The sequence below is a fragment of the Bos grunniens genome, chromosome 15, assembly GCF_055505025.1.
Source record: "Bos grunniens cultivar Pamir isolate PY7600 chromosome 15, Bosgru_T2T1.0, whole genome shotgun sequence".
NCBI lineage: Eukaryota > Metazoa > Chordata > Mammalia > Artiodactyla > Bovidae > Bos > Bos grunniens.
This window is the reverse complement of record NC_141179.1, coordinates 43147748-43175152: the sequence shown is the minus strand read 5'-3', so window position 1 is coordinate 43175152 and position 27405 is coordinate 43147748. Positions and strand designations below refer to the sequence as shown.

At 37.9% G+C, this 27405-nt stretch overlaps 1 protein-coding gene across 7 annotated transcripts in view; it reads right to left on the bottom strand.

The window, feature by feature from the left end:
- SBF2 (SET binding factor 2) overlaps positions 1-27405 on the bottom strand; it is a 499142-nt gene that overhangs the window by 262911 nt on the left and 208826 nt on the right. For all 7 annotated transcript variants that reach the window (XM_086340089.1, XM_086340087.1, XM_086340088.1 and 4 more), the window contains exon 3: positions 16413-16550. Coding sequence is in view for 4 of the 7 variants with exons in the window: in XM_086340087.1 (XP_086196213.1) it covers positions 16413-16550 (138 nt within the window). In the remaining 3 variants the exon portion in view is untranslated. The remainder of the gene's footprint in view (positions 1-16412; positions 16551-27405) is intronic.

Below are 27405 nucleotides of genomic sequence, written 5' to 3'. Positions count from 1 at the left end.
CACACTTCCATGTAATTTATGAAATCCAAAATTAATTCCAAAATATAATTTACAAAACTCAAACTAAAAACAAAGAACATACTTTGAGAGGAATCTAAGAAGCAAGTAGGCAAAGAAATTATGAAGCAGGGCATACTCATTACATTTCTGAGAATCCTTAAGCTCCAGATATATGCCACAATTTTATTTGAACATTTGGTTTCTATGTGAGGTACCAGTAATAAAAGGTAAATAAAACACAATTCATCACTGACTAGACAAATACAAATGACACTTAATGGAAATTCAGTTTCTAAGACAAGAAAAAGAAATCTGTTTTAGAAGTAAGGCACTATTTTTTAGTTTTGTTTTTTGGACTTCTCCCAGTCTTTCAAGCAAAAGAGATAATCATTTAGGATTATCTTGCAGAATGCTCTTAGAAGTAAAGCCCAAACAGCTCTAAATTCTTTTTTCTCAGGAGCAACAATGTTGATTTTTTTAAAAACAGAGGACATTTTTATATACATAACTAAGTTTCAGAATGTACCTAGTTGTCACTGAGCTGTAAAGTTAAAAATAGTTGAAGTGTAAAGCTTATGTCACGCCTATTTTATTAGCACAATAAAAATATCTAGAATTTTTTTTAAACCCTAAATATTGAGTGATTAAATACTGGTTAATGTAATAAACTTGGAAAGTATTATTCTGGGGCTTCCCTAATGTTCCAGTGGTTAAGAATCCACCTTGCAATGCAGGGGACACGGGTTCCATCCCTGGTTCAGGAAGATCTCATAATGCTGCGGAGCAACTAAGGCCATGCCCACTGACTACTGAGTCTGCACTCTGGAGCCCATGAGCTGCAACTACTGAGCCCTGCATGCTCTAGAGCCCATGCTCCACAAGAGAAGTGACTCAATAAGAAGGGTTGATGCCTGTGCACCGCAACTAGAGAGTACCTCCCACTCTCTGCAACTGGAGAAAGCCTGTGCACAGCAACAAAGACCCAGGGCAACCAAAATTAAACTAAATATATCGAAAGAAAAATAGTCTTCTCACTCATAAGCAACTTATTCAAATTCATAAGTGCTCCATAACACTATATGATGCACTGTAAAACTTTGAAGAGAAAAGAAAAAACCAAGATAGAAAAATATTCAAATTTATTTCCAAATGATAATGCTAGGGCATTTTCCCTGACTAGAATCCTTTTCTCTTTCCTTTCCACTAATCAAAGGTCCAGGAGCTTAGACTTTATCTTGCTTCTCAAAGGCTTTCTTTCACTGATTTTTTTCTCCAACTGTTAATTCTTAGCATTTATCAACATTGCACATACCTGTTCATACTTATTTCTCCTGCTAAGCCTCTCCCCTAAATGCCACAAAATGCTGATTCAACTGCCTGCTTGACCTCTCCACTTAGATGACAAATAGGTATCTCAAATAAGACAAAAATATAGCTCCAATCTTTTTTCCCAAACTCCACTCCTCCTTCAGTAATCTCTTATCTCAGTTAAAGGAAATTCTATCCTCCCATTTAGCAAATCAAAAATGCTGATTCCTCTCTCTTTCATAACCTTGGTAGCAATCCCGATTTCTCACCACCTCCACTGCTACCACAGGGCTGTGAGCCACGATCGTCTCTTTTCTGGGTTATTTTATCAGCTCCCTTTTGTCTCCTCCATTCCTCTTTAGCCCTACTTTGCTTCCTTGCTGCTCCTCAAAGGTGCTGGACATGTTCCCAGGTAAAGGTCTCAAACACTTTATTATTCCTTTACCTGGAATAGAAACAATAAGTAATTCCCTCATCTCCCTCATCCTCCCATTCAAGCAAACTTCTGCTCTATTAAGGCTTTGCTGGTATCCTACTTGAAACTGCAATATCCTAACCCCACTTATGTCCCCTTTGCTTATTTTATTTTTCTCCATGGCACTTGTTACCATCCAACATTCCACTTATATTGTTTTCTGGTTTTTGCCTCAACTAGAATGTGCTCTATGAAGAACCAGGATTTCTGTTTTGTTCACTGTTGATTTCCCAGTTTCTAAAACAAGAGGTGGGCACACAGTTGATATTTATATAATATTTATTCACTGCATTCATGCAGGAATGAATTTTCTTACATAAAATTTAAAATTTTCTTATTTTACCAAGGAAAGTTTTTCACCTCTACTCAAGGAGGCCAAGAACTGTATTAATATTTTCTATCTTCTTTGGAGCCCATATAGCTTCTATACAGTGACATATGACCAAGTATTAGATGTCTATGGAATGTACATATCCAAAGGGAAATATCTGTTTACTTTTTATTATGTATGATAAGATCCATATGCTCTTGAAAGATTTTCATTTGTTACAAAGCAAAAGCTAAAATTAGGTTGGGTGGTTCTGGAATTCTTAGAAATAATAAAAATGTGATGAAAATGAATTTACCAAAGATTTCCACACTTAATGAATCATCTTTTTTATGGATTACTAACAAAATTTGTCCTTGCATGACAAAAAAATGACTGAAATTCCTGAAAGAGATAAAGTTATCCACATTTTTATGAGATTGTGATACATGCCCCAGAGTACCATTAGAAGTCAGCTTGAGTAAGCACATAACCATTTCATATAAATGACCATTAACCTATGTTAAACTAAACATAAAATAGAATGCATTGGTCATTTCCTTTAATTAAATATTCACTAAGTGGAATAATTATTAACAAGAAAGAAAAAAGGTCTGACATGAATCAATACTAAATAAAAACAAGTCCATTTTCTTTACATCACTATTATAGATTTTGACCTTTACTTTGTAAATGTGCTGTGAATCATAAGATGCTGCTATTCTTCATTCCAATAGCTCTTCTATAAGAATACAATGTCCCAAGTTTAGAGAAAATTCATATTCCTTTTTTCAAAGCAAAATGCACTGCTGTGATTTTTTTTTAAATTGTTGTTTATAACAAGTCTGATTCCAATAAACAGTAGTGTTGTGATTTTGGTTAACTTTTTCTATAAGTAATTTATCATGTAAAAGAATAGTGCTGTTTTTTATAGCTGTTAGAATATATTTTGTGTAATAATTATGTAGTGATACTAACTCTGTTATGTGTTTTACAATGACAAATTTTCACATATTGAAAAGATGTGAGAAACGTAATAAGCAGGAAATTAAAAACACAGGAATACAAATGTAATAGACATTATAATAATGGTTAGAAATTTAACATTTTATAGTATAAAGCATTTTCACATACTGAATCTCATTTGAACAAAACTTACAAGACTTCTTCCAAGCTAAGATTATTCCTTGGTTTTAGTAGGTCCCAAAGTACTCTTGCCTGGAAAATCCCATGGACGAAGGAGCCTGGTAGGCTGCAATCCATGGGGTTGCTGAGGGTCGGACACGACTTTCACTTTCATGCATTGGAGAAGGATATGGCAACCCACTCCAGTGTTCTTGCCTGGAGAATCCCAGGGATGGGGGAGCCTGGTGGGCTGCCATCTATGAGTCGGACACAACTGAAGTGACTTAGCAGCAGCAGCAATAAAGATACATGGAGAAGGAAATGGCAACCCACTCCAGTATTCTTGCCTGGAAAATTCCTTGGACAGAGAACCATGGCGGGCTACAGTCAATGGGGTCACAAAGAGTCTGTCACGACTGAGCACATCAGCAATAGATACAAATTTACCTTAAATTCTGTTTGCTGAACTGCCTCACATTGACATATAAAGTGATTTTATCTTATATTTAGTGTAAGCATGTGCCACAACTTGCCCACTGACTGGTATTTTTTCCTACCTATTATTACTGTGGACCACATCTACTAGCGGCATTCCCAGCTTCCATGTAGTTCCCATTCTATGTAGCTCTCAAACTCTTCATGCCTCAATAGTATGGGATAAATTACTACCCATCATAGCAATCTGCCCTAAAAGAACTACTGCCTTTCAAACATATCCTCAGGGAAAAATGCTAAAAATTATTAGAATACTGATTATGGAATGACTGCATATAGCAGATAGGCACAATCTATAAGAAGCTTATCCTATCACCCAGGTAGAATACTTCATTCTCATCTCTGCTCTACTCCTGATGCTTGACTCCTGTCTCTTCTATTCTGAAAAGACTAACTGCATCCAATATCATCTGTGCTAAGCTCATTTTCAGCAACACTGTTTCATACTGTGTGTGTGTGTTAGTCACTCAGTCCGCTCAGTCGTGTCCAACTCTTTATGACCCCATGGACTGAAGCTTGCCAAGCTCCTTTGTCCATGAAATTCTCCAGGCAAGAATACTAGAATGGGTTGTCTTTCCTTTCTCCAGGAGATCTTCCCAACCCAGGGACTGAACCCAGGTCTCCGGCATTGCAGGCAGATTCTTTACGGTCTGAGTCACCAGGGAGTTCCTACTAATTCTCCCTACAAAATTTCTTTAAACACTCAATTTTAAAAGGAGGATGAAGGACACAGCGGGATAAATTGTGAGAGTAACACTGAAACATACACATTAATATATGAAGTGGGAAGTTGCTATATAACACAGGGAGCTCAACCCAGTGCTCTGTAACAACCTAGAGGAGTAGGATGGAGTAGGGGGGTAGGGGATGGGAGGGAGTTCAAAAGAGAGGGACATATATATACTTACGGTTCATTCACATTGTTGTATGGCAGAAAAGCAAACATATTTTTAAAGCAGTTATTTGCCAATTAAACATTTTTTAACTGTGAAAGGAATTATGCAAGTAAAAATTTTCCAGTTTCACATTTCCTTTTTGAAAAGCAATTTATTACAGTACACCATTATATAGATTTGCCACAGCTAAGCAATTTGAGGACTTCAAGATCTTCCAAAATTGGAAATAAGGGAGTAGGAGTAGTTGCAAAATTCTGTAAGGTCTACAATTCCGCCCTGAAAACTTCATTTCTTGCCTAACAGTCCTTTAATTATCTTGACACATCTATATGACAAAACCTAATTTATTCTTGCATTGGTCTGAAAAATAATGACTACATGAGACAAACACATCTTAGGATTTCAAAGCTTCAGACAACTGGGCCACTAGTCTTCAGTTCAGAATGCAGTTTACCTCTAGCAAACAAAATACCGATATTTTCCCCTTCAACAGCTCCTGGACCCGCCACTATTCCAAAAGTAGGGCAAATTCATTTGCAAGTCTCTATATATTCATCCAGAAAGCTCCCTATTTTTAAGAAGCACACAATCCATAAGTTTTTTAAACATATATACTTATAAGGCAGCATTTTCCAAAGTGTTTTCTGCTGGAAGCTAACAGATATTGCTTAGGTAAAAAGGTATCCTAATCAAAAATTTTGGAAACAATAAATTAAAGCCAAGTTAAAAAGGTTTCCTCACTGAAGGAATTTTCAGACTGATAGGCAAATCTCGCTTGTGCAATGTCAAGCAAAGATGATATGAATTATTTCTCCAACTTACTGGATGCTTTATTAAAAGCATCTAGGGGACCTAGTGCCCTATGAAACATATGCTGAGAAAGGCTGTCACAAGCTGTTCTAGAATAGAAAATGTATGAAAGTGAAATACGTATATATTCCTATGTTCTATATCCTAAAAAGACTAAGTTAATACCATGCTTATTTCATAAATATATTATTATATTTTATACCTGTTTCATTCATTCTCACATTTCATAAACTAAAGTGAGATTTGAAAATATTAGAACGTAGATAATGCTGCTGGAAGCTAGGGCACTTTAGTTCAGTTAAGTTCAGTTCAGTCGCTCAGTCGTGTCCGACTCTTTGCAACCCCATGAATCGCTGCACGCCAGGCCTCGCTGTCCATCACCAACACCTGGAGTTCACCCAAATTCATGTGCATCGACTCGGTGATGCCATCCAGCCATCTCATCCTCTGTCGTCCCCTTCTCCTCCTGCCCCCAATCCCTCCCAGCATCAGGGTCTTTTCCAATAAGTCAACTCTTTGCATGAGGTGGCCAAAGTACTGGAGTTTCAGCTTTAGCATCAGTCCTTCCAATGAATACCCAGGATTGATCTCCTTCAGGATGGACTGGTTGAATCTCCCTGCAGTCCAAGGGACTCTCAAGAGTCTTCTCCAACACCACAGTTCAAAAGCATCAATTCTTCGGCACTCAGCCTTCTTCACCGTCCAACTCTCACATCCATACATGACCACAGGAACAACCATAGCCTTGACTGGACGGACCTTTGTTGGCAAAGTAATGTCTCTGCTTTTGAATATGCTATCTAGGTTAGTCATAACTTTCATTCTAAGGAGTAAGCGTCTTTTAATTTCATAGCTGCAATCACCATCTGCAGTGATTTTGGAGCCAAAAAAAATAAAGTCTGACACTGTTTCCACTGTTTCCCCGTCTATTTCCCATGAAGTGATGGGACCGGATGCCATGATCTTCGTTTTCTGAATGTTGAGCTTTAAGCCAACTTTTTCACTCTCCACTTTCACTTTCATCAAGAGGCTTTTTAGTTCCTCTTCACTTTCTGCCATAAGGGAGGTGTCATCTGCATATATGAGGTTATTGTTATTTCTCCTGGCAATCTTGATTCCAGCTTGTGTTTCTTCCAGCCCAGCGTTTCTCATGATGTACTCTGCATAGAAGTTAAATAAACAGGGTGACAATATACAGCCTTGATGTACTCCTTTTCCTATTTGGAACCAGTCTGTTGTTCCATGTCCAGTTCTAACTGTTGCTTCCTGACCTGCATATAGGTTTCTCAAGAGGCAGGTCAGGTGGTCTGGTATTCCCATCTCTTTCAGAATTTTCCACAGTTTATTGTGATCCACACAGTCAAAGGCTTTGGCATAATCTATAAAGCAGAAATAGATGTTTTTCTGGAACTCTCTTGCTTTTTCCATGATCCAGAGGATGTTGGCAATTTGATCTCTGGTTCCTCTGCCTTTTCTAAAACCAGCATGAACATCTGGAAGTTACAGTTCACGGAAGCCTGGCTTGGAGAATTTTGAGCATTACTTTACTAGCATGTGAGATGAGTGCAACTGTGTGGTAGTTTGAGCATTCTTTGGCATTGCCTTTCTTTGGGATTGGAATGAAAACTGACCTTTTCCAGTCCTGTGGCCACTGCTGAGTTTTCCAAATTTGCTGGCATATTGAGTGCAGCACTTTCACAGCATCATCTTCCAGGATTTTAAAAGGCTCAACTGGAATTCTATCACCTCCACTAGCTTTGTTCATAGTGATGCTTTCTAAGGCCCACTTGACTTCATATTCCAGGATGTCTGGCTCTAGGTGAGTGATCACACCATGGTGATTATCTGGGTTGTGAAGCTCTTTTTTGTACAGTTCCCCTGTGTAATCTTGCCACCTCTTCTTAATATCTTCTGCTTTTGTTAGGTCCATACCATTTCTGTCCTTATCGAGCCCATCGTTGCATGAAACGTTTCCTTGGTATCTCTGATTTTGTTGAAGAGATCTCTAGTCTTACCCATTCTGTTGTTTTCCTCTATTTCTTTGCATTGATCACTGAGGAAGGCTTTCTTATTTCTCTTTGCTATTCTTTGGAACTCTGTATTCAGATGCTTATATCCTTCCTTTTCTCCTTTGCTTTTTGCCTCCCTTCTTTTCACAGCTATTTGTAAGGCCTCCTCAGACAGCCATTTTGCTTGTTTGCATTTCTTTTCCAAGGGGATGGTCTTGCTCCCTGTCTCCTGTACAATGTCACAAACCGTCCATAGTTCATCAGGCACTCCGTCTATCAGATCTAGTCCCTTAAATCTATTTCTCACTTCCACTGTATAATCATAAGGGATTTGATTTAGGTCATACCTGAATGGTCTAGTGGTTTTCCCTACTTTCTTCAATTTAAGGCTCTTTACAGCTGCCCTAAGAAAATATTCAGTTTGCCTGTGGCCCATTCTCACCATGAGTTAGGAACTTCTTCTCTAGACCAGTGGTTCTGTAACTTTAGTGCACAACAGGATCACTGCTGCTGCTGCTGCTGCTGCTGCTGCTAAGTCGCTTCAGTCGTGTCTGACTCTGTGCGACCCCACAGACGGCAGCCCACCAGGCTCCCCTGTCCCTGGGATTCTCCAGGCAAGAACACTGGAGTGGGTTGCCATTTCCTTCTCCAATCCATAAAAGTGAAAAGTGAAAGTGAAGTCGCTCAGTTGTGTCCGACTCTCAGCAACCCCATGGACTGCAGCCTACCAGGCTCCATGGGATTTGAGGGCTTGCTAAAACCGATTTTTGAGTCCCACCCCTAAAATTTCTGATTCAGTAGGTCTGAGGTAGAATCCAAGGATTTTCATTTCTAACAAGTTACCTAGTGATACTGATATTGCTTGTGCAGGGATCAGTTATGTCCAACTCTTCGCAACCCTATGGATTGTAGACTTCTCTGTCCATGGGATTCTCTAGTCACGAGTACTGGAATGGGTTGCCAGTTCCTCCTCCAGGGGATCTTTACTACCCAGGGATTGAACCCGCATCTCTTAGGTGTCCTGCATTGGCAAATGGGTTCTTTACCTCTAGCGCAAACTGGAAAGCCCAGAGATCATGCAGTTTTAAATTAATCAATATGAGAATATAAAAGAAAATAATAACTGTAACATATATTCTATATGCCAGACACTGTTCTAAGCATCATAAGAGTGTAAATAATTCATTTATACAATCAAGAACTTATTAAATACTATTTTCCAGTAAGGAAACCAGAACTCCCTGGAGAAATGACATTCTAATTTTGAGTCACAAAAAAGTACAAAATTAGCCTATTCATCGTAGTAAAAAAGTAAATAATCTGTCAAAGACTAACAGAATCAAAATAAATAAAAATCACAATTGACTGATTTAAACATACAAAAATCCATAAGTTTATAATTTTTAATTGGTCACTGCTTCCCTGGTGGCTCAGAGGTTAAAGTGTCTGCCTCCCATGCAGGAGACCCGGGTTCAATCCCTGGGTTGGGAAGATCCCCTGGAGAAGGAAATGGTAACCCACTCCAGTATTCTTGTCTGGAGAATCCCATGGATGGAGAAGCCTGGTAGGCTACAGTCCATGGGGTCGCAAAGAGTCGGACACGACTGAGCGACTTCACTTCTTCTTCTCACTTCTCAAAGATGGCTAAAGGGGTTCCCTGATAGCTCAGGTGGTAAAGAATCGGCCTGCAATGCAGGAGACCTTGGTTTGATTCCTGGGTTGGGAAGATCCACTGGAGAAGAGATATGCTACCCACTCCAGTATTCTTGGGCTTCCCTTCTGGCTCAGCTGGTAAAGAATCCGCCTGCCTTGCAGGAGACCTGGGTTTGATCCCTGGGTTGGGAGGATCCCCTGGAGAAGGGAAAGGCTACCTGCTCCAGTATTACCAATCTAACTGTAGTCAATGAAAGTTCTATTTAATAACTGAAATTCAGTTAATAAATACAGAAAGAATAATAGAAGGAAGAATTTACCTTTTGCAGTTCTTGCTTAAATAATGTATTTAGGCAAAGATCATCAGTAGACCCAAACTAAGTGAAGGCTGGCACCACCCCAAAGCCACAAATCAATCTTAACAATACTAAAAGTAGAACAACCAGAAGTTAAGTTTATCTTGATGAGATGCAATAGGAAGTACAGTACAATCTTTGAAGTGGTCTTGATTTAAAAATTGAATGTGAATCCAATCAAGCCTCTAGATCTAAATATTACTTTAAGGAAACTATGGAGAATAGAGATATAATGGAGAACAGAGGTAAAAATAATATGGAGAATTAATCAGCCCAATCCAGAATACAGAACTTTGTATAGAACAAATGACCCAATTTCTCTACTGCCCCCAAAAGAGGGCCTGTTACAGAAAAAAACTGAAGAAATATCAACCAAATATAATGTGCAGAATTTGCCTGAATAAGTCAAGACAAATTTTTAAATTTAGAAATATGTAAGTTAGATATTAGATAATATTAAGGGATTATTCGTTGTAATTAATTTTTAAGTATTATAATGGCAGATTGGTAATGTAAAAAAAAATCTTTATCAGTTAGAGATATATACTAAAATATTTGGGGCTTCCCTGGTGGTTCAGGCGGTAAAGAATCCACCTGCTAATGCAGGAGACCCAGGTTTGATCACTGGGTTGGGAAGATCCCCTGGAGAAGAGAAGGGCTACCCATTCCAGTATTCTTGCCTGGAAAACCCATGGACAAAGGAGCATGGCAAGTTACAGTCCGTGGGGTCACAAAGAGTCAGACATAACTGAGGGACTAAGCATGCGTGCAGCATGCACACACTAAAATATTTGCAATAATTTATCGTGTCTGGGGTTTGCTTTAAAATGTCTCCATTTAAAAAAAAAAGGATTTAAACTTTAAAAGACCAACAAAATTCTGATAATTTTTAAAGCTGGGTCAAGTGTAATGGGATTTATATACTACTCACTTAAATTTTGTTTAAAAAAAAATTCCCATCTAAAAAACAAAGAAAATAAAACCTTCATTATCCATCTCCTATGTGTCAACGTTATTCTAAAGTACATTTATTCATTTTGCTCCTTTGATCACACTTGGTTGCTGACATACCAAAATGTCTTTAGTTTGAACTGTATTATTATTGGTTCATAAACACACTTACAGACTCATTAAAAGATTCTAAAATGATACACATCCTAAGTTGCTTCAGTCTTGTCCAACTCTATGCGACCCCACGGACTGCAGCCCACCAGACTCCTCTGTCCATGGGACTCTCCAGGCAAGAATACTGGAATGGGTTGCCATTTCCATCTTCAAGGGATCTTCCCGACCCAGGGATGGAACCCATGTCTCTTAAATCTCTTGCATTGGCAGGCGGGTTCTTTACTAGTGCCACCTGGGAAGTTCAAAAAATTTAGACAAGTCCATCTTTTTTTAGGGTAAGTCATATAATAAAGCACCTCACATCTATCATATTTTACTGATTACTTAAAAAATGTTATAATCACATTGCCTAACTGAATAATTCTGGGAATATGTTATCAAAAATTTAATGCCAAGCTTTTGCTTGTGTTTTTTGACAGTGTTACTGTAACTTAGAAAGATAAGAGCCAACATTTTTAAAGTTGCACAATTATATTTTGGATGGTTTGTGTCCCTAAGTTCCTCTTCTTTAGACTTCCAAATAATGTGTCATAGTATATTTGGTATGAAATAATTCACACCAAATGAGAATTAAAAGATCTATTTTTGAATTGATGATATGATCCAAAAATAAAAGAAAAACACATTTTTTAAAAAGGACATAGTTCACTGTTCACATTGAAAATGGGAACAACATTAATGATGACCCAAGAAAGGAACATCATCTGGACTTTAATATTATCTTTTTCAAATATTACCTCATTGTTTTTACCATTTTTTTTGACCAATTCCAAAAGATATTATCTCTCGATTCTTCACAAAGAAAAGCTGTTATATAATTCTGGCTAGCGTCTACTACCTAGGTGAACTTATACAGGAGCTAGAAATCTTATAACTTAAACTCGAAGCAGACTCTAACTTTCTGTAAGGTAACTGTGAATACTAAATAAATTACAATGCTTTGGTCCAGTTAAAGTGGCAAATAGGAAAATATTTGAGCTAAAAAGAAAAATAATTTTCAAGTGTTAATTCTAAATATATGAGAACATTGGAGAAGGCAATGGCACCCCACTCCAGTACTCTTGCCTGGAAAATCCCATGGACAGAGGAGCCTGGTAGGCTGCAGTCCATGGGGTTGCTAAGAGTCAGACACGACTGAGCGACTTCACTTTCACTTTTCACTTTCATGCATTGGAGAAGGAAGTGGCAACCCACTCCAGTGTTCTTGCCTGGAGAATCCCAGGGACGGGGGAGCCTGGTGGGCTGCCGTCTATGGGGTCACACAGAGTCGGACACGACTGAAGTGACTTAACAGCATGAGAACATTGATCTTGGTTTTTAGTATTATTTATTAGTCAAATGAGCCAGAGATCCTTGAAGTATTGGCTGATTTAAAGACTGGAGCAGGGAAGGAAAAAGGTGATCCTGGAACACCTTGTTATGACAGAAATTTTTAAAATGCTTTAAAAAAAAAACTATTGTGGGGTTTTGACAAGACAACACAGGAACCATTCTGATGGGGTAATCACTGGTCAAATCTTAGACAATCTGTGTATCACAACAGTGAAAACCATTAATTATATACTACTGAAGAAAAAAGAAACTAGAATACATGAGATCATATCTCACATAGATAGACAAGACAGAAAAGGTAAAATGTCAACTGCTGACTGGTAAAGGTACAGATAGAGGGTGTGCACAGTTGGAAAACAGTCATTTTGCAACCATCATACTAAGCACTGGCATAGGCAAGAATCATCACTAAATGCTAAATCTGGTGGGAGTGTAGAGGGATAATTAATTAGTTACAGAATATTTAGTCTTAAAGTATCTTACCACACACAGCTTATTAGTTCCAAGAAAGAAAAAAAAACAAGCAAGTATACAATGGAGATATCTGACAATCACCAGACCAGGTACACAAAAAGAACATCAGTAGGGCAGGCTGGTAGCAGACAGACATTGTGTACTTCCAGATATGTGCCCATAGAAGGACATACACTTGGTATTCCAAATGCTGGTAGTATTCCAGCTACTGGTGGATAACCTGAATCTAAAGTGAGAGATATCAGAAAAACAAAAAATGTTAAGAGTTCTATTTAAAAGAGGCGTTCGGACCTGCATTATTTGAAAATGTCAAAGGCTGAGCAACTATTTCAGATGAAAACAGACATAAGAGAAATGATAATTAAATGCAACACATGATTTTTTTAAACTACATCCTATATTGGAGGACCAAAAAAAGGCAGTGGGAAGGGCATAAAGAACATTAGGTCAAATGACAAAACTGAATATGGATGGTAGAGGAGATAAAGGTGTATTACCGATGTCGTTTTCTAATACTGATAACCATACTATGCTTATGTTAGAAAAAAAAAAAAAACTAACTCATGAAATACACACTGAATACTTTAGGGCAAAGAGAAATGAAACACACTAATTTGTCTCAAATAGTTCAGAACAATGTGTGTCTATCTGTCTATCTAAGGAGAAAGATGGAGTGGAGTAGGGGAAGGAGAGTGGGGTCTATTAAAGATAATTAATATTTACGATAATAAACATCTTAATCCATTTAACTGTTGATGGTCTCTTAGCTTGTTGCTGTATCTTGGCTATTGTGAATAATGCTGCAATGAACATGGGAAGCAGATATCTCTTCTATACCCTATTTTCATTTCCTTTGGATATATACTCAGAAGTAGTATTGCTGGATTTATAAGGCAGTTCTATTTTTAATTTTTTGAGGAATTTCCATTTTCATTATCCATAGTATTTCCCACCAATTCACATTTCCACCCACCGTTCACAAGGGTTCCCTCTTATCTACAGTCTTGTATACACTTGTTGTCTCTCATCTGTTTGATAACTGCCATTTTAACAGTTGGCAGTGTTAGGTGATATTTCATTATGTATGAGGTGATATTTCATTATGTTATTGATTTCCATTTCCCTGATTATTACTTACTTCTGCTAAGCAACAACAAAAAAATCCAAGTCACTGGCAAGACCTTTGTTAAGGAGTTTATCCCCAAGTGTTTACTTTTTTTAAGAGCTTACTGTTTCATTTATTTCCACTCTGATCTTTGTTATTTCCTTCATTCTATTAATTTTTGGCTTAGTTTTGGCATCTTCTAGCTCCTTACAGTGTAAACTTAATTTGCTTATTTGAGGTTTTGCTCTTTTCTTAATTTAGGTGTTAATTACTATAATCACTGTAAATTTCCCCCCTTTTGGTTCAGTCAATAAATTTTGGTATGTTGTATCTTCATTTTCATTTGTCTCAAGGTTTTTTAAATTCTTCTTTACTGTATTCTTTGACCCACTCAGTAGTGTATTATTTAACCTCCACATAGCTGTAAATTTTCCAGTCCTCTTCTTGTAATTGACTTCTAATTCTATACTTCTGTGGTTGGAAAAGAAGCTTAATATAATTTTAATCTTAAATGAATTGACTTCATTTGTGGTCTACCATATTATCTATCCTAGGGAATGTTCCATGTATGCTTGAGAAGTATGTGTATTCAGCTGCTATCATAGGTAAGGTTCTCCATATGTTGTATAGAGGCACCTTCAGGAATATGGAAATAAAAGAAATTATTGCATTCTCAGAACTAACTTATATTCAAAAGATCAACAGGGAAATGAAAGGTCCCTTCAAAGAGACAGTGAGGCTCTCAAATAGAGAACATTCTTTCTCATCAGAATGAACTGATCAAAATGGGAACTGAATTAACTAACTGTGTTGGCAACACCCACTTGAATGCTATCTAGGACAGAAATGATTAGAATCATAGACATTTAAGTTTTCTGTCTGCACTGACAGCATGTTATTGTTGTTTAGTTGCTCAGTCGTGTCTGACTCTTTGTGACCCTATGGGCTGCAATATGCCAGGGTTCCCTTTCCTTCACTATCTCCTGGAGTTTGCTAGACCTTATGTCCATTGAGTCAATGATGCCATCCAACAATCTCATCCTCTGTTGACCCCTTTTCTGCCTGCCTTCAATCTTTCCCAGCATCGGGGTCTTTTCCAATGAGTCAGCTCTTCGCATCAGGTGGCCAAAGTACTGGAGCTTCAGCTTCAGCATCAATATTCTAATGAATATTCAGGGTTGATTTCCTTCAGGATTGACTGGTTTGATCTTCTTGCTGTCCAAGGGACTCTCAAGAGTCTTTTCCAACACTGCAGTTCAAAAGCACTCAGCCTTCTTTATGGTCCAATTCTCACATCTGTACATGACTACTGGAAAAACTATAGCCTTGACTATACAGATAATTATTAATTTAAAAAATAGTTGGCCCTGAACAATGCAGGATTCAGAGATGCCGATTTCTCTGTGCAGTTGAAAATCCACACGTTACCTTCACAGTTGGTGTTCTGTATCCACATATTCAACCAACCATGGATCGAGTGTTTACTGAAAAAAAACCCATGTATAAGTGGACCTGTGCAGTTTAAGCCCATGTTGTTTAAGGGTCAATTACACAAATAATTGGCTGTGTTAATCTGGCAGGTATTAAATCTCTGACATGAAAAATTCCTTTGTTTGATTCCACAATCAAAATGAATCTGATTTTGACATGGCTTCCCACAAAGATCTGACAATAAGGAGAAAGTGTGCTGATAATATAGATAACATATATTTTGTTCTATATAAACTTTTAACTTATCACTATAAATTAAAAACCAGCATACTAGTTTTAATACATTGCTCTAATGAACTTGGATAATGTGAGTCAGTACCATGAAAGTTGGTTTGTTTACTCTTGTAAAGGGAAATTTTTGCATCAAGAACATTCAGACCATGGCATTTAATTAAAATAGCAAAAATAACAAATGCTCCTTTGTGAGGCCACTTCAGAAAGCACAGCAAATAATGCAAACTGACTCCCTCAACATCCTGCAAACTGTTTTATAGTTTCCTTCTCATACTATAGAGACTTAATTTGTGCACAACAAATTAACAAATAACAACAAAAAAGTTTTTCTGATTCCTTTGTGGGCGGCTGGAGGGGGGAATCTGTAAGCAATCTGACTTACACAAGGAAACAACCCATATGGCACTTAAAGCAGGAGTCACCAACACGTGGCAGTGGCTGCATGTGGCAGAAAGGGTTTTTTTTTTTAAGTGCAATTATTATGAAGGTTATAGTGGTGGTTCAGACAGTAATGAATCTGCTCATGATGCTGGAGACCTGGGTTCAATCCCTGAGTCAGGAAGATCCCCTGGAGAAGGAAATGGCAACTTACTCCAGTATTCTTGCCTGGAAAATGCTCCCCAAAGGAGCAATACTTTCTCATAATATCTTTTCTGAATAAATTAGAGGCAGTATTTAGTTATCTGAAACAGAGAGAACCCCAACTAATACTCTGAAAGACCAGTACTTTTAATTACTTTTAATTTCTATAGTTCTAGCCTAATAATTTCAGTACCATCATTGTGATAATACCACCACCAATAATAATGAGTTAACAGTTACTTCCGTGCTTAAAAAATAATATCAAGCATTGTGATAAGTGATTTATAAACATTCTGATTAAATGCTCTATATTCTGTGAAAGCTACCTCAGGAGAAGGACTAAAAGGGACAAACCACAGCTTCACCATGAGCAGATACAAATCTTCTTACCAACCAATTTGCAGATGTGCTATTCTTAGAAATATGTAGACTATAAATAATATTTTAAAGAAGAACAATTAATCTTGGACAATTACTTTGCCTTTTTGCTCTCTTCAATAATACAGTACCTCAGCCTTTTTAAAGTAAATCACATAACTCAAACTTGCAGTTCTAACAAAAACAAATATAGCATAATAAACAGATTCCTAAAAAGGTGCCCTTTGGCTATAATTTGGCTAGAAAAGTTATTGCACCTGAAGATTGATCTCTGCTTCATAAAAGGTTAGACACGAGCAGTAATGTCGATCTGAGTCAATATCTGTCAGGACCACCACAAAAAACGTTGGTTGCTTCCTCTCTCTGGACAGCTGCCATCCGCCAGGCTGACAAAACTAAAATCAGATAGAAAAAAATAAAACTGTTACATCTGAAAAGTATAAAGGTAAATTTATTATTTATATATCTTTTAAGAATGTTCAATGTTTTCTCATTTACAAAAATTTTTCAGATATGTCACTTCAGCCATTATTTTTAAAATCAATCACAAATTGATAATATTAGCATACTTCCACTAATGTGCATATGCGTTTTAAGAAGACAGCCTAGATTTTTCCAGAGATGCCACACATTCTGAGACCTAAGTTGGCATCCATAGGAACAGAGCACTGAGATGAAAGTTTTGTGTCATTAGAACAAATCATGAGGTAAGCTGAAGATAAAAGTACTCACTTCCTACCATGGATGGAAAATAGAATTATTTTAAAATATCATCATTAATCTAAGACTTCAATTCAGAAAAATAGGCTTTGTTCATCGAGACAGACCACATTCTGGGCTATAAAATACATCTTAATTTATTTAAAAGGATAGAGTTCATATAAAGCATGCTCTCAGACCACAGTAAAATTAAACTAAAAGTCAGTTACAGAAAAATGGCTGGAAAATCCCCAAATACTTGGAGATTAAATAATAAGACACTTCTAAGAATCTCAAAAGAAATTTTCAAATATATTTAACTAAATGAAAATATAACAACATTTGTGGGATTCAGCAAAAGCACTGCTTGGAGGGAATTTTATAGCAGTGAATTCATATATTAGAAAAGATGAAAATCTAAAATAAATAATCTAACTTTTAGGAAACTAGGACAAGAAGAGCAAATTAAATTCAAAGCAAGCAGAAGAAAAGAAATAATAAAATTAGATCAGAAGTCAATGAAATCTATAAAAGGAAATCAATAGAGAAAGGCAACAAAATCTAAAGCTAGTTCTTCAAAAAGAACATTAAAGTCAACAAGCCTCTAGCCAGACAAACTAAAAGATACACATTATTAACATCAAAAATGAAAGATGACACATTACTACAGACATTAAAAAGATAATAAAGGAATACTATGCATAAGTCTACGTCCACAAATTTGATAATCTACATAAAATCAGTTTCTTGAAAGACATAATCTGATAAAATTCACCAAGAAATAGACAATGTGAATAGACCTAGATCTATTAAAGAATTTGAATCAACAATTAATAATCTTCCAAAATACAAAGCATCAGGTCCCAAAAGGTTCATTGGTAAATCTTAACAAATATTGAAGACGAAACTAAAACATCCTCTATAATCTCTTCCGTAAGACTGAAGCACAAGAAATACTTCCTGACTCATTCCATAAAGCCAGCATTACCCTAATACTAAAATCAGAAAAAAACAATTTACAATAAAACTACATATCACTGAGCTTCCCTTGTAGCTCAGTTGGTAAGAATCTGCATGCAATGCAGGAAACCAGGGTTCAATCCCTGGGTTGGGAAGATCCCCTGGAGAAGGAAATGACAACCCACTCCACCATTCTTGCCTAGAGAATCCCATGGATAGAGGAGCCTGGCAGGCTATAGTCAATGGGGTAGCAAGAGTCAGACACGACTTAGCGACTAAACCACCACCACACATCTCTCATGAACACAGTTGCAAAAAGCTTCAACAAAATATCTGCAAATTGAAAATACCAACATATGAAAAGAATTACACACCAAGACAAAATAAGATTTATTTTGGGTATGCAGAGCTGGTTCAACATTTGAAAACCAATTTATCACATGAAGAAGCTAAACAAGAAAAAGTGCATGATCGTATCAGTAAATGCAAAAAAGGAATTTGAGAAAATCAAATACCAATTCACGATAGAAACTCTCAGCAAAGTAAGGATAGAGGGGAAGTTCCTTAACTTGTTAGAAAAAAAAAAATCTACAGCTAACAATATACGTAATGTTAAGAAACTAGATGCTTTCTAGCTAAGATTAGGAACAAGGATGTCACTTCTTACCACTACTTTTCTAAATTATACTGAAAGTCCTAGCTAATACAATGAGTCAAAAAAAAAGGAAATAAAAGGTTTACAAATTAAGAAGGAATAAGTATAACTGTCTTTTTACTCCCAAATGACATGACTGTCTCTGTAGAAAACCTGAAAGTAATAAGCAATTACAGCAATGTTCCAGGATACAAGGTCAATAAACAGAAGTCAAGTCTCCTATATATACCAACAATGATCAAGTGTCATTTGATATTAAAAACACAATACTATCTTCATATATTAGCACCCTCAAAATGAAATACTTAGGTATAAACCTAATAAGCTATGTATAATATATATTATATATATAAATTACAAAACATTGACAAAGGAAATCAAAGAAATAGAGTGATTCCAATGTTCATCAATAGGAAGACACGATACCGTCAAGTTTCAATTCTTCCCAGCTTGATTTATAGATTCAATGCAATCCCCCCAAATCCAGCAAGTTACTTATGGATATTGACAAACTAATGTTAAAGTTGATGTGGAGGCAGAAGGCCCAGAAGAGCCAACTTAAATGCAAGAGCAAAGCTGGAAGAGTGACACCATCTGACTTCAACACTCACTATACAGCTACAGTCATCAGGACGGTGTGGTGCTGGTGAATGAAGATACAGATAGATCAATTAAGAACAGTGAGCCCAGGAACAGACCACGTGAATACAATCAACTGAAGTTTGACCAAAGAGCAAAAGCAACACAGTGGAGAAAAGACAGTGTTTTCACAAATGGTGCTGGACCAACAAAATATTCATATACAAGAAAATAAATCTAGACACAGACTTTGCACCCTTCACAAAAATAAACTCAGAGTGGACCATACATCTAAATGTAAAATACAAAACTATAAAATATCTAAGGATAACATAGGAGAAAACAAAGACAATATTTGTTTGGGCAATGACTTTTTTGATACAACCCCAAAATTATAAACCAGGAAAGAAAGAGTCAATAAGTCAGACTTCATTAAAATTCAAAACTTCTGCTCTGTGAAAGACACTGTCAAGAAAATAAGAAGATAAACTAAGGACTGGGAGAAAATATTTGCAAAACACATATCTGATAATGTATTATCATCCAAAATATACAAAAGAGATTTTAAAACTAAATAATAAGAAAGTGAACAACTCAATTTAAAAGACAGCAAAAGATCTGAATAAGATTATTGTTGCTCAGTTGCTAAGCCATGTCCAACTCTTTGCGAACCCATGGATTGCAGCATGCCAGGCTCCTCTATCTTCCACTATCTCCTGGAGTTTGCTCAAATTCATGTCTACTGAGTCAATGATGCCATCTAATCAATCTAATCCTCTGCTGCCCTCTTCTCCTATAGCCGTCAGTCTTTCCTAGCATTGGGGCCTTTTCCAAAGAGTCAGCTCTTTGTAGCATGTGCCCAAAATATTGGAGCTTCAGCAATAGTCCTTCCAATGAATATTCATGGTTGATTTCCTTTAAGATTCACTGGTTTGATCTCCTTGAAGTACAAGGGACTCTCAAGTCTTCAACACCACCACAGTTCAAAAGCATCAATTCTTCAATACTCAGCTTTCTTTATGATCCAACTGTCACATCTGCATCTGACAGGTGGAAAAACCATAGCTTTGACTATGTAGATCTTTGTCAGCACAGTCATGTATCTGCTTTTTAATATTCTGTCTAGGTTTCTCATAGATTTCCTTCCAAAGAGAAAGCATCTTTCAATTTCATGGCTGCAGTCATGGTCTGCAGTGATTCTGGAGTCCAAGAAAATAAAATCTGTCACTGCTTCCAATTTTTCCCCCTTCTATTTGCCATCAACTGATGGGACCAAGTGCCATGACCTTAGTTTTTAGAATGCTGAGTTTCAAGCCAACTTTTTCACTCTCCTCTTTCACCTTCATCAAGCAACTCTTCTTGGTTTCCCTGGTAGCTCAGCGGGTAAAGATTCTACCTGCAATGCAGGAGACCTGGTTTGATCTCTGGGTTAGGAAGATCCCCTGGAGGAGGGCATGGCAACCCACTACGTATTCTTGCCTGGAGAATCCCCATGGGAAGAGGAGCCTGCCAGGCTACAGTCCATGGGGTCGCAAGGAGTCGGGCATGATTGAGCGACTAAGTACAGTGCAAGATAGTAAGAAACTCTTCAGTTCTTCTTCAGTTTCCTTCTGAATAAATCTCTCTCCAAAAAAGATACACAGAAGGCAAATAAGCATATGAAAAGATGTTTAATATCATACTTCATAGTTCAGTTCAGTCGCTCAGTCATGTCCGACTCTTTGTGACCCCATGAACTGCAGCACGCCAGGCCTCCCTGTCCATCACGAACACCCGGAGTTCACCCAAACCCATGTCCATTGAGTCAGTGATGCCATCCAACCATCTCAACCTCTGTCATCCCCTTCCCCTCCTGCCCTCAATCTTTCCCAGCATCAGGGTCTTATCAAATGAGTCAGCTCTTCACATCAGGTGGCCAAAGTATTGGAATCTCAGCTTCAACATCAGCCCTTCCAATGAACATCCAGGACTGATCTCTTTTAGCATGGACTGGTTGAATCTCCTTGCAGTCCAAGGGACTCTCAAGAGTCTTCTCCAACACCACAGTTCCAAAGCATCAATTCTTCGGCGCTCAGCCTTCTTCACAGTCCAACTCTCACATCCATACATGACCACTGGAAAAACCATAGCCTTGACTAGATGGACCTTTGTGGGCAAAGTAATGTCTCTGCTTTTGAATATGCTATCTAGGTTGGTCATAACTTTCCTTCCAAGGAGTAAGCATCTTTTAATTTCATGGCTGCAATCACCATCTACAGTGATTTTGGAGCCCCGAAAAATAAAGTCAGCCACTGTTTCCCCATCTATTTGCCATGAACTGATGGGACCATAAGGGACTGCAAATTAAAAGAATGAGACACTGCCATATACTTATTAAAATGGCCAAAATACAAAATAATGACAATGCCAGATGCTGACAAAAATACAGGACAACAGGAACTCTCACTTATTGCTAGTGAGAATGTAAAATGGTACTACTAAATTGTAAGAGAGTGTGGCAGTTTCTTACAAAACTAAACATACTCTTACCTAAAAGCCAAATACTTACCCAAAGGAGTTGAAAACATATATTCACACAAAACCTGCACGTGGATGTTTATAGCAGCTTTATTCAAAACTGTCAAAATGTGGAAATAACCAAGATATTCTTCAGTAAGTGAAGGCACATCCAAGTGAAGGGATATTTTATTGCACTAAAAAGAAATGAGCTATCAGGCTTCCCCGGTGGCTCAGTGGTAGAGAATCTGCCTGCCAATGCAGGAGACATGGGTTCAATCCCTGGTCCATAAGGATCCCACATGCTGTGGAGCAACTAAACCCGTGTGCCACAACTACTGAGCCTGTGCACTAGAGCCCAGGTGCTGCAACCACTGAAGCCTGCACACGATAGGGCCCATGCGCCACAAGAGAAGCCCCATGCTGCAACTGGAGAGCAGTCCCCATCTCGCCACAACGAGGAAAAAAGCTTGGGCAGCAACCAAAATCCAGCACAGCCAAAAGTAAATAAAATAAAGAAATGAGCTATCAAGCCATGAGAAAAAATGGAGGAACATAAATACACATTACTAAGTGAAAAACAGTAGTCTGAAATGGCTGCATATGGTAAAATTCCAAATTTATAATATTCTGGAAAATATACAGCCATAGAGAGCAAAAAGATTAATAGTTACCTATGGCAGGGAAGACATAACAGGCAGAATTTCAAGGATTTTTAGAGCAGGGAAGCTATTCTGTGTAAGACTATAACTGTATATAAATATTATTATGTATTCATCAAAATCTTTAGATGTACACCAAGAGTGAAATCTAAGGTAAATTACAGCTTTCGGTTCCTGATGACATGATCAATGTGAGTTTATTCATCAACTGTGATAAATATATCACTGTGGTGGGGGATACTGATACTGTGGAAAGCTGCATGTTTGGAACTGAGAACACATGTGAATTCTCTGTAGTTTTTGCTCAATCATGCTATGAATCTAAAAGTACTCTAAAAAGTAAAGCTACTTCTAAAAAGATGAAAAAGAGAATATCTTGTTAACAGTATTGGAGAAATGGAACAGAAATAGAAACAAGCTCAACAGTACAGAAGCTCTCTGTACCAGGTTACCTTCTTTATCCTGCTTAGTAACTGTGCAGTTTCAGCATTTCATTCACCCTTTAAGAACCTTAGTTTCCTCATCCATAAAAGGCAGAATATTAGTACCCATCTACTAGTACTACAGATTTATACTTTACGTATACAGATTTATACAGTTACACTTTAGAACTGGACATGGAACAACAGACTGGTTCCAAATAGGAAAAGGAGTACGTCAAGGCTGTATATTGTCACCCTGCTTATTTAACTTATATACAGAGTACATCATGAGAAACGCTGGGGTGGAAGAAGCACAAGCTGGAATCAAGATTGCTGGGAGAAATATCAATAACCTCAGATATGCAGATGACACCACCCTATGGCAGAAAGTGAAAAGGAACTACAAAGCCTCTTCATGAAAGTGAAAGAGGAGAGTAAAAAAGTTAGCTCAAAGCTCAACGTTCAGAAAACTAAGATCATGGCCAGCTAGTCTCATCACTTCATGGGAAACAGATGCAGAAACAGTAGAAAACAGTGTCAGACTTTATTTTTTTGGGCTCCAAAATCACTGCAGATGGTGATTGCAGCCATGAAATTAAAACACGCTTACTCCTTGGAAGGAAAGTTATGACCAACCTAGATAGCATATTCAAAAGCAGAGACATTACTTTGACAACAAAGGTCCATCTAGTCAAGGCTATGGTTTTTCCAGTGGTCACGTATGGATGTGAGAGTTGGACTGTGAAGAAAGCTGAGCACCGAAGAATTGATGCTTTGAACTGTGGTGGTGGAGAAGACTCTGGAGAGTCCTTTGCACTGCAAGGAGATCCAACCAGGCCATTCTGAAGGAGATCAGTCCTGGGTGTTCTTTGCAAGGAATGATGCTAAAGCTGAAACTCCAGTACTTTGGCCACCTCATGCGAAGAGTTGACTCATTGGAAAAGACTCTGATGCTGGGAGAGATTGGGGGCAGGAGGAGAAGGGGACAACAGAAGATGAGATGGCTGGATGGCATCACCGACTTGATGGACATGAGTTTGAGTGAACTCCGGGAGTTGGTGATGGCCAGGGAGGCCTGGCATGCTGTGATTCATGGCGTCGCAAAGAGTCGGACACGACTGAGTGACTGAACTGAACTGAACTGAACTAGTACTCTAAAGATATGACACTGAAAGATGAACTCCCCAGGTAGGTAGGTGCCCAATAAACTACTGGAGAAGAGTGGAGAAATAGCTCCAGAAAGAATGAAGAGGCTGAGCCAAAGGGAAAACAATGCCCAGTTGTAGATGTGACTGGTGATGGAAGTAAAGTCTGATGCTGTAAAGAACAATATTGCACAGGCACCTGGAATTAACAGTCCATGGTAAATTGGAAGTGGTCAAACAGGAGATGGCAAGAGTGAACTTCAATACTTTAGGAATCTGTGAACTAAAATGGACCAGAATGGGCGAATTTAGTTCAGATGACCATTATATCTACTACTGTGGGCAAGAATCCCTTAGAAGAAATGGAGTAGTCCTCATAGTCAACAAAAGAGGCCAGAATGTTTGTACTTGGGGGCAATCTCAAAAATGACAGAATGATCTCTGTTTGTTTCCAAGGCAAACCATTTAATATCACTGTAATCCAAGTCTATACCCAAACCACTATTGCCAAAAAAGCTGAAGTTGAATGGTTCTATGAAGACGTTCAAGACATTCTAGAACTAACACCAAAAAAAAAAAAGTCCATTTCATCATAGGGGACTGGAATGCAAAAGTAGGAAGTCAAAATACCTGGACTACAGGCAAGTTTGGCCTTGGAGTACAAAATGAAGCAGGGCAAAGGCTAACAGAGTTTTGCCAAGAGAACGCACTGGTCATAGCAAACACCCTTTTCCAACAACTCAAGAGAAGACTCTACATATGAACATCACCAGATGGTCAAATGCAAAATCAGATTGATTATATTCTTTGCAGTCAAAGATGGAGAAGCTCTACATAGCCAGCAAAAACAAGACCAGGAGCTGACTGTGGCTCAGATGGTGAACTCCTTATTGTAAAATTCAGACTTAAACTGAAGAAAGCAGGGAAAACCACTAGACCATTGAGGTATAACCTAAATCAAATCCAATTATACAGTGCAAGTGACAAGTAGATTCAAGACATTACATCTGACAGATAAGACTGCCTAAAGAACTATGGACAGAGGTTTGTAACACTGTACAGGAGGCGGTGATCAAAACCATCCCCACAAGGAAGAAATGCAAAAAGGCAAAATGGTTGTCTGAGGAAGCCTTACAAATAGCTGAGAAAAGAAGAGAAGCAAAAGGCAAAGAAGAAAAGGAAAGATATACCCATTTAAATGCAGAGTTCCAAAGAAGAGCAAGGAGAGATAAGAAAGCCTTCCTCAGTGATCAGTGCAAAGAAATAGAGGAAAACAATAGAATGGCAAAGACTAGAGATCTCTTCAAGAAAATTAGAGACACCAAGGGAATATTTCATTGCAAAGATGGGCACAATAAAGGACAGAAACGGTATGGACCTAACAGAAGCAGAAGATATTAAGAAGAGGTGGCAAGAATACACAGAACAAAATTACAAAAAAGATCTTCGTTACCCAGATAACAATGATAATGTGATCACGCACCCAGAGCCAGATATTCTGGAATTTGAATTCAAGTGGCCCTTAGGAAGTATCACTACAAACAAAGTTAGTGAGGTAATGGAATTTCAGCTGAGCTATTTCAAATTCTGAAAGATGATGCTGTGAAAGTGCTGCACTCAACATGCCAGAAAATTTGGAAAACTCAGCAGTGGCCACAGGACTGAAAAAGGTCAGTTTTCATCCCAATCCCAAAGAAAGGCAATGACAAAGAATGTTCAGACTACCATAATTGTACTCATCTCACACACTAGTAAAGTAAAGCTCAAAACTCTCCAAGCCAGGCTTCAACAGTACATGAACCAAGAACGTCCAGATGTTCAGGCTGGATTTAGAAAAGGCAGAGGAACCAGAGATCAAATTATCAACATCTATTCAATCATAGAAAAAGCAAGAGAATTCCAGAAAAACATCTACATGTCAAAGCCTTTGATTATGTGGGTTACAACAAACTGTGAAAAATTCTCAAAGGGATGGGAATACCAGACCACCTTACCTGCCTCCTGAGAAATCTGTATGCAGGTCAAGAAGCAACAGTTAGAACTGGACATAGAACAATGGACTGGTTCCATATTGGGAAAGGAGTACATCAAGGCTGTATATTGTCACCCTGCTTATTTAACTTATATGCAGAGTATATCATGAGAAATGTCAGGCTAGATGAAGCACAAGCTGGAATCAAGATTGCCAGGAGAAATATCAATAACCTCAGATATGCAGATGGCATTACCTTAATGGCCAAAGATGAAGAGAAAGTAAAGAGCCTCTTGATGAAGGGGAAAGAGGGAAGTGAAAAAGCTGGCTTAAAACTCAACATTCAAAAAACTAAGATCATGGCAACTGGTCCCATCACTTCATGGCAAATAGAAGAGAAAACAATAAAACCAGTGACGGACTTTATTTTCTTGGGCTCCAAAATCACTGCAGATGGTGATTGCAGCCATGAAAATGAAAAACGACTGCTCCTTGGAAGAAAAGCTATGACAAACCTAGACAGCATATCAAAAAGCATAGACATTACTTTGCCAACAAAGGTCCATCTAGTGAAGGCTATGGTTTTTCCAGTGGTCATGTATGGATGTGAGAGTTGGACTGTGAAGAAGGCTGAGCGCCGAAGAATTGATGCTTTTGAACTGTGGTGTTGGAGAAGACTCTTGAGAGTCCCTTGGACTGCAAGGAGATCCAACCAGCCCATCCTAAAGGAGATCAGTCCTGAATATTCATTGGAAGGACTGATGCTGAAACTAAAGCTCCAATACTTTGGCCATATGATGCGAAGAACTGACTTATTAGAAAAGACCCTGATTCTGGGAAGGATTGAAGGCAGTAGGAGAAGGGGACGACAGAGGATGAGGTGGCTGGATGGCAGCACCGACTCAATGGCCATGAGTTTGAGTAAGCCCCGGGAGTTGATGACGGACAGGGAAGCCATGGTCCATTGGGTCAGAAAGAGTCAGACTGAGTGACTGAACTGAACTGAAAAAATACTCTTGGGAAGCTCACAAAAGGTAACAAGGGAAAAGTACTCAGAATAGACTCTGCCATATAATTCTGAGAAGTAAATTTTACTTATTATGATTATTAACCCCCTTGATCTGCAGAGTTTCTAGTATCATATCTATAACACTTTCTTTCCCCTTCTTTGTCAGTTTTTCCCTGCTTCTTCTTTCATTGCCTCATTGACTCCCTGATTCATTCTAAAGAAACATCGAAAAAGTAATATTTGGATGAATTCCTACATTTAGAGAGACACATTAATCACTGTCAAAGCTTCTCTACCAAATGAAAAATTCTACCAGACACATTTCTTTCAGCACACATCATAGGGAATACATAAACAGCAGAAAAACTTTAAAAATACATGAATTAGTAAGTAAAATATCTTTCTCTACCACATTTTTGTTTTGAAATAGTAATTTAGTGAACAAATATTTATTTACCTCGTTAGTATCACTTACTCTGTGAAGCTTCTTCTGAAGCTCCCCAGTTTCTCTAAACCCCCTCCAAAGAATCAAGCAGTTCCACCACGTGCTCCAAACCATTTTATAAATTCTTATTATAATAAGTAATTATAATAATCACAGTAACCTTTTATTCCTCTCTATATACACACATGTATATATATCACTAGAAG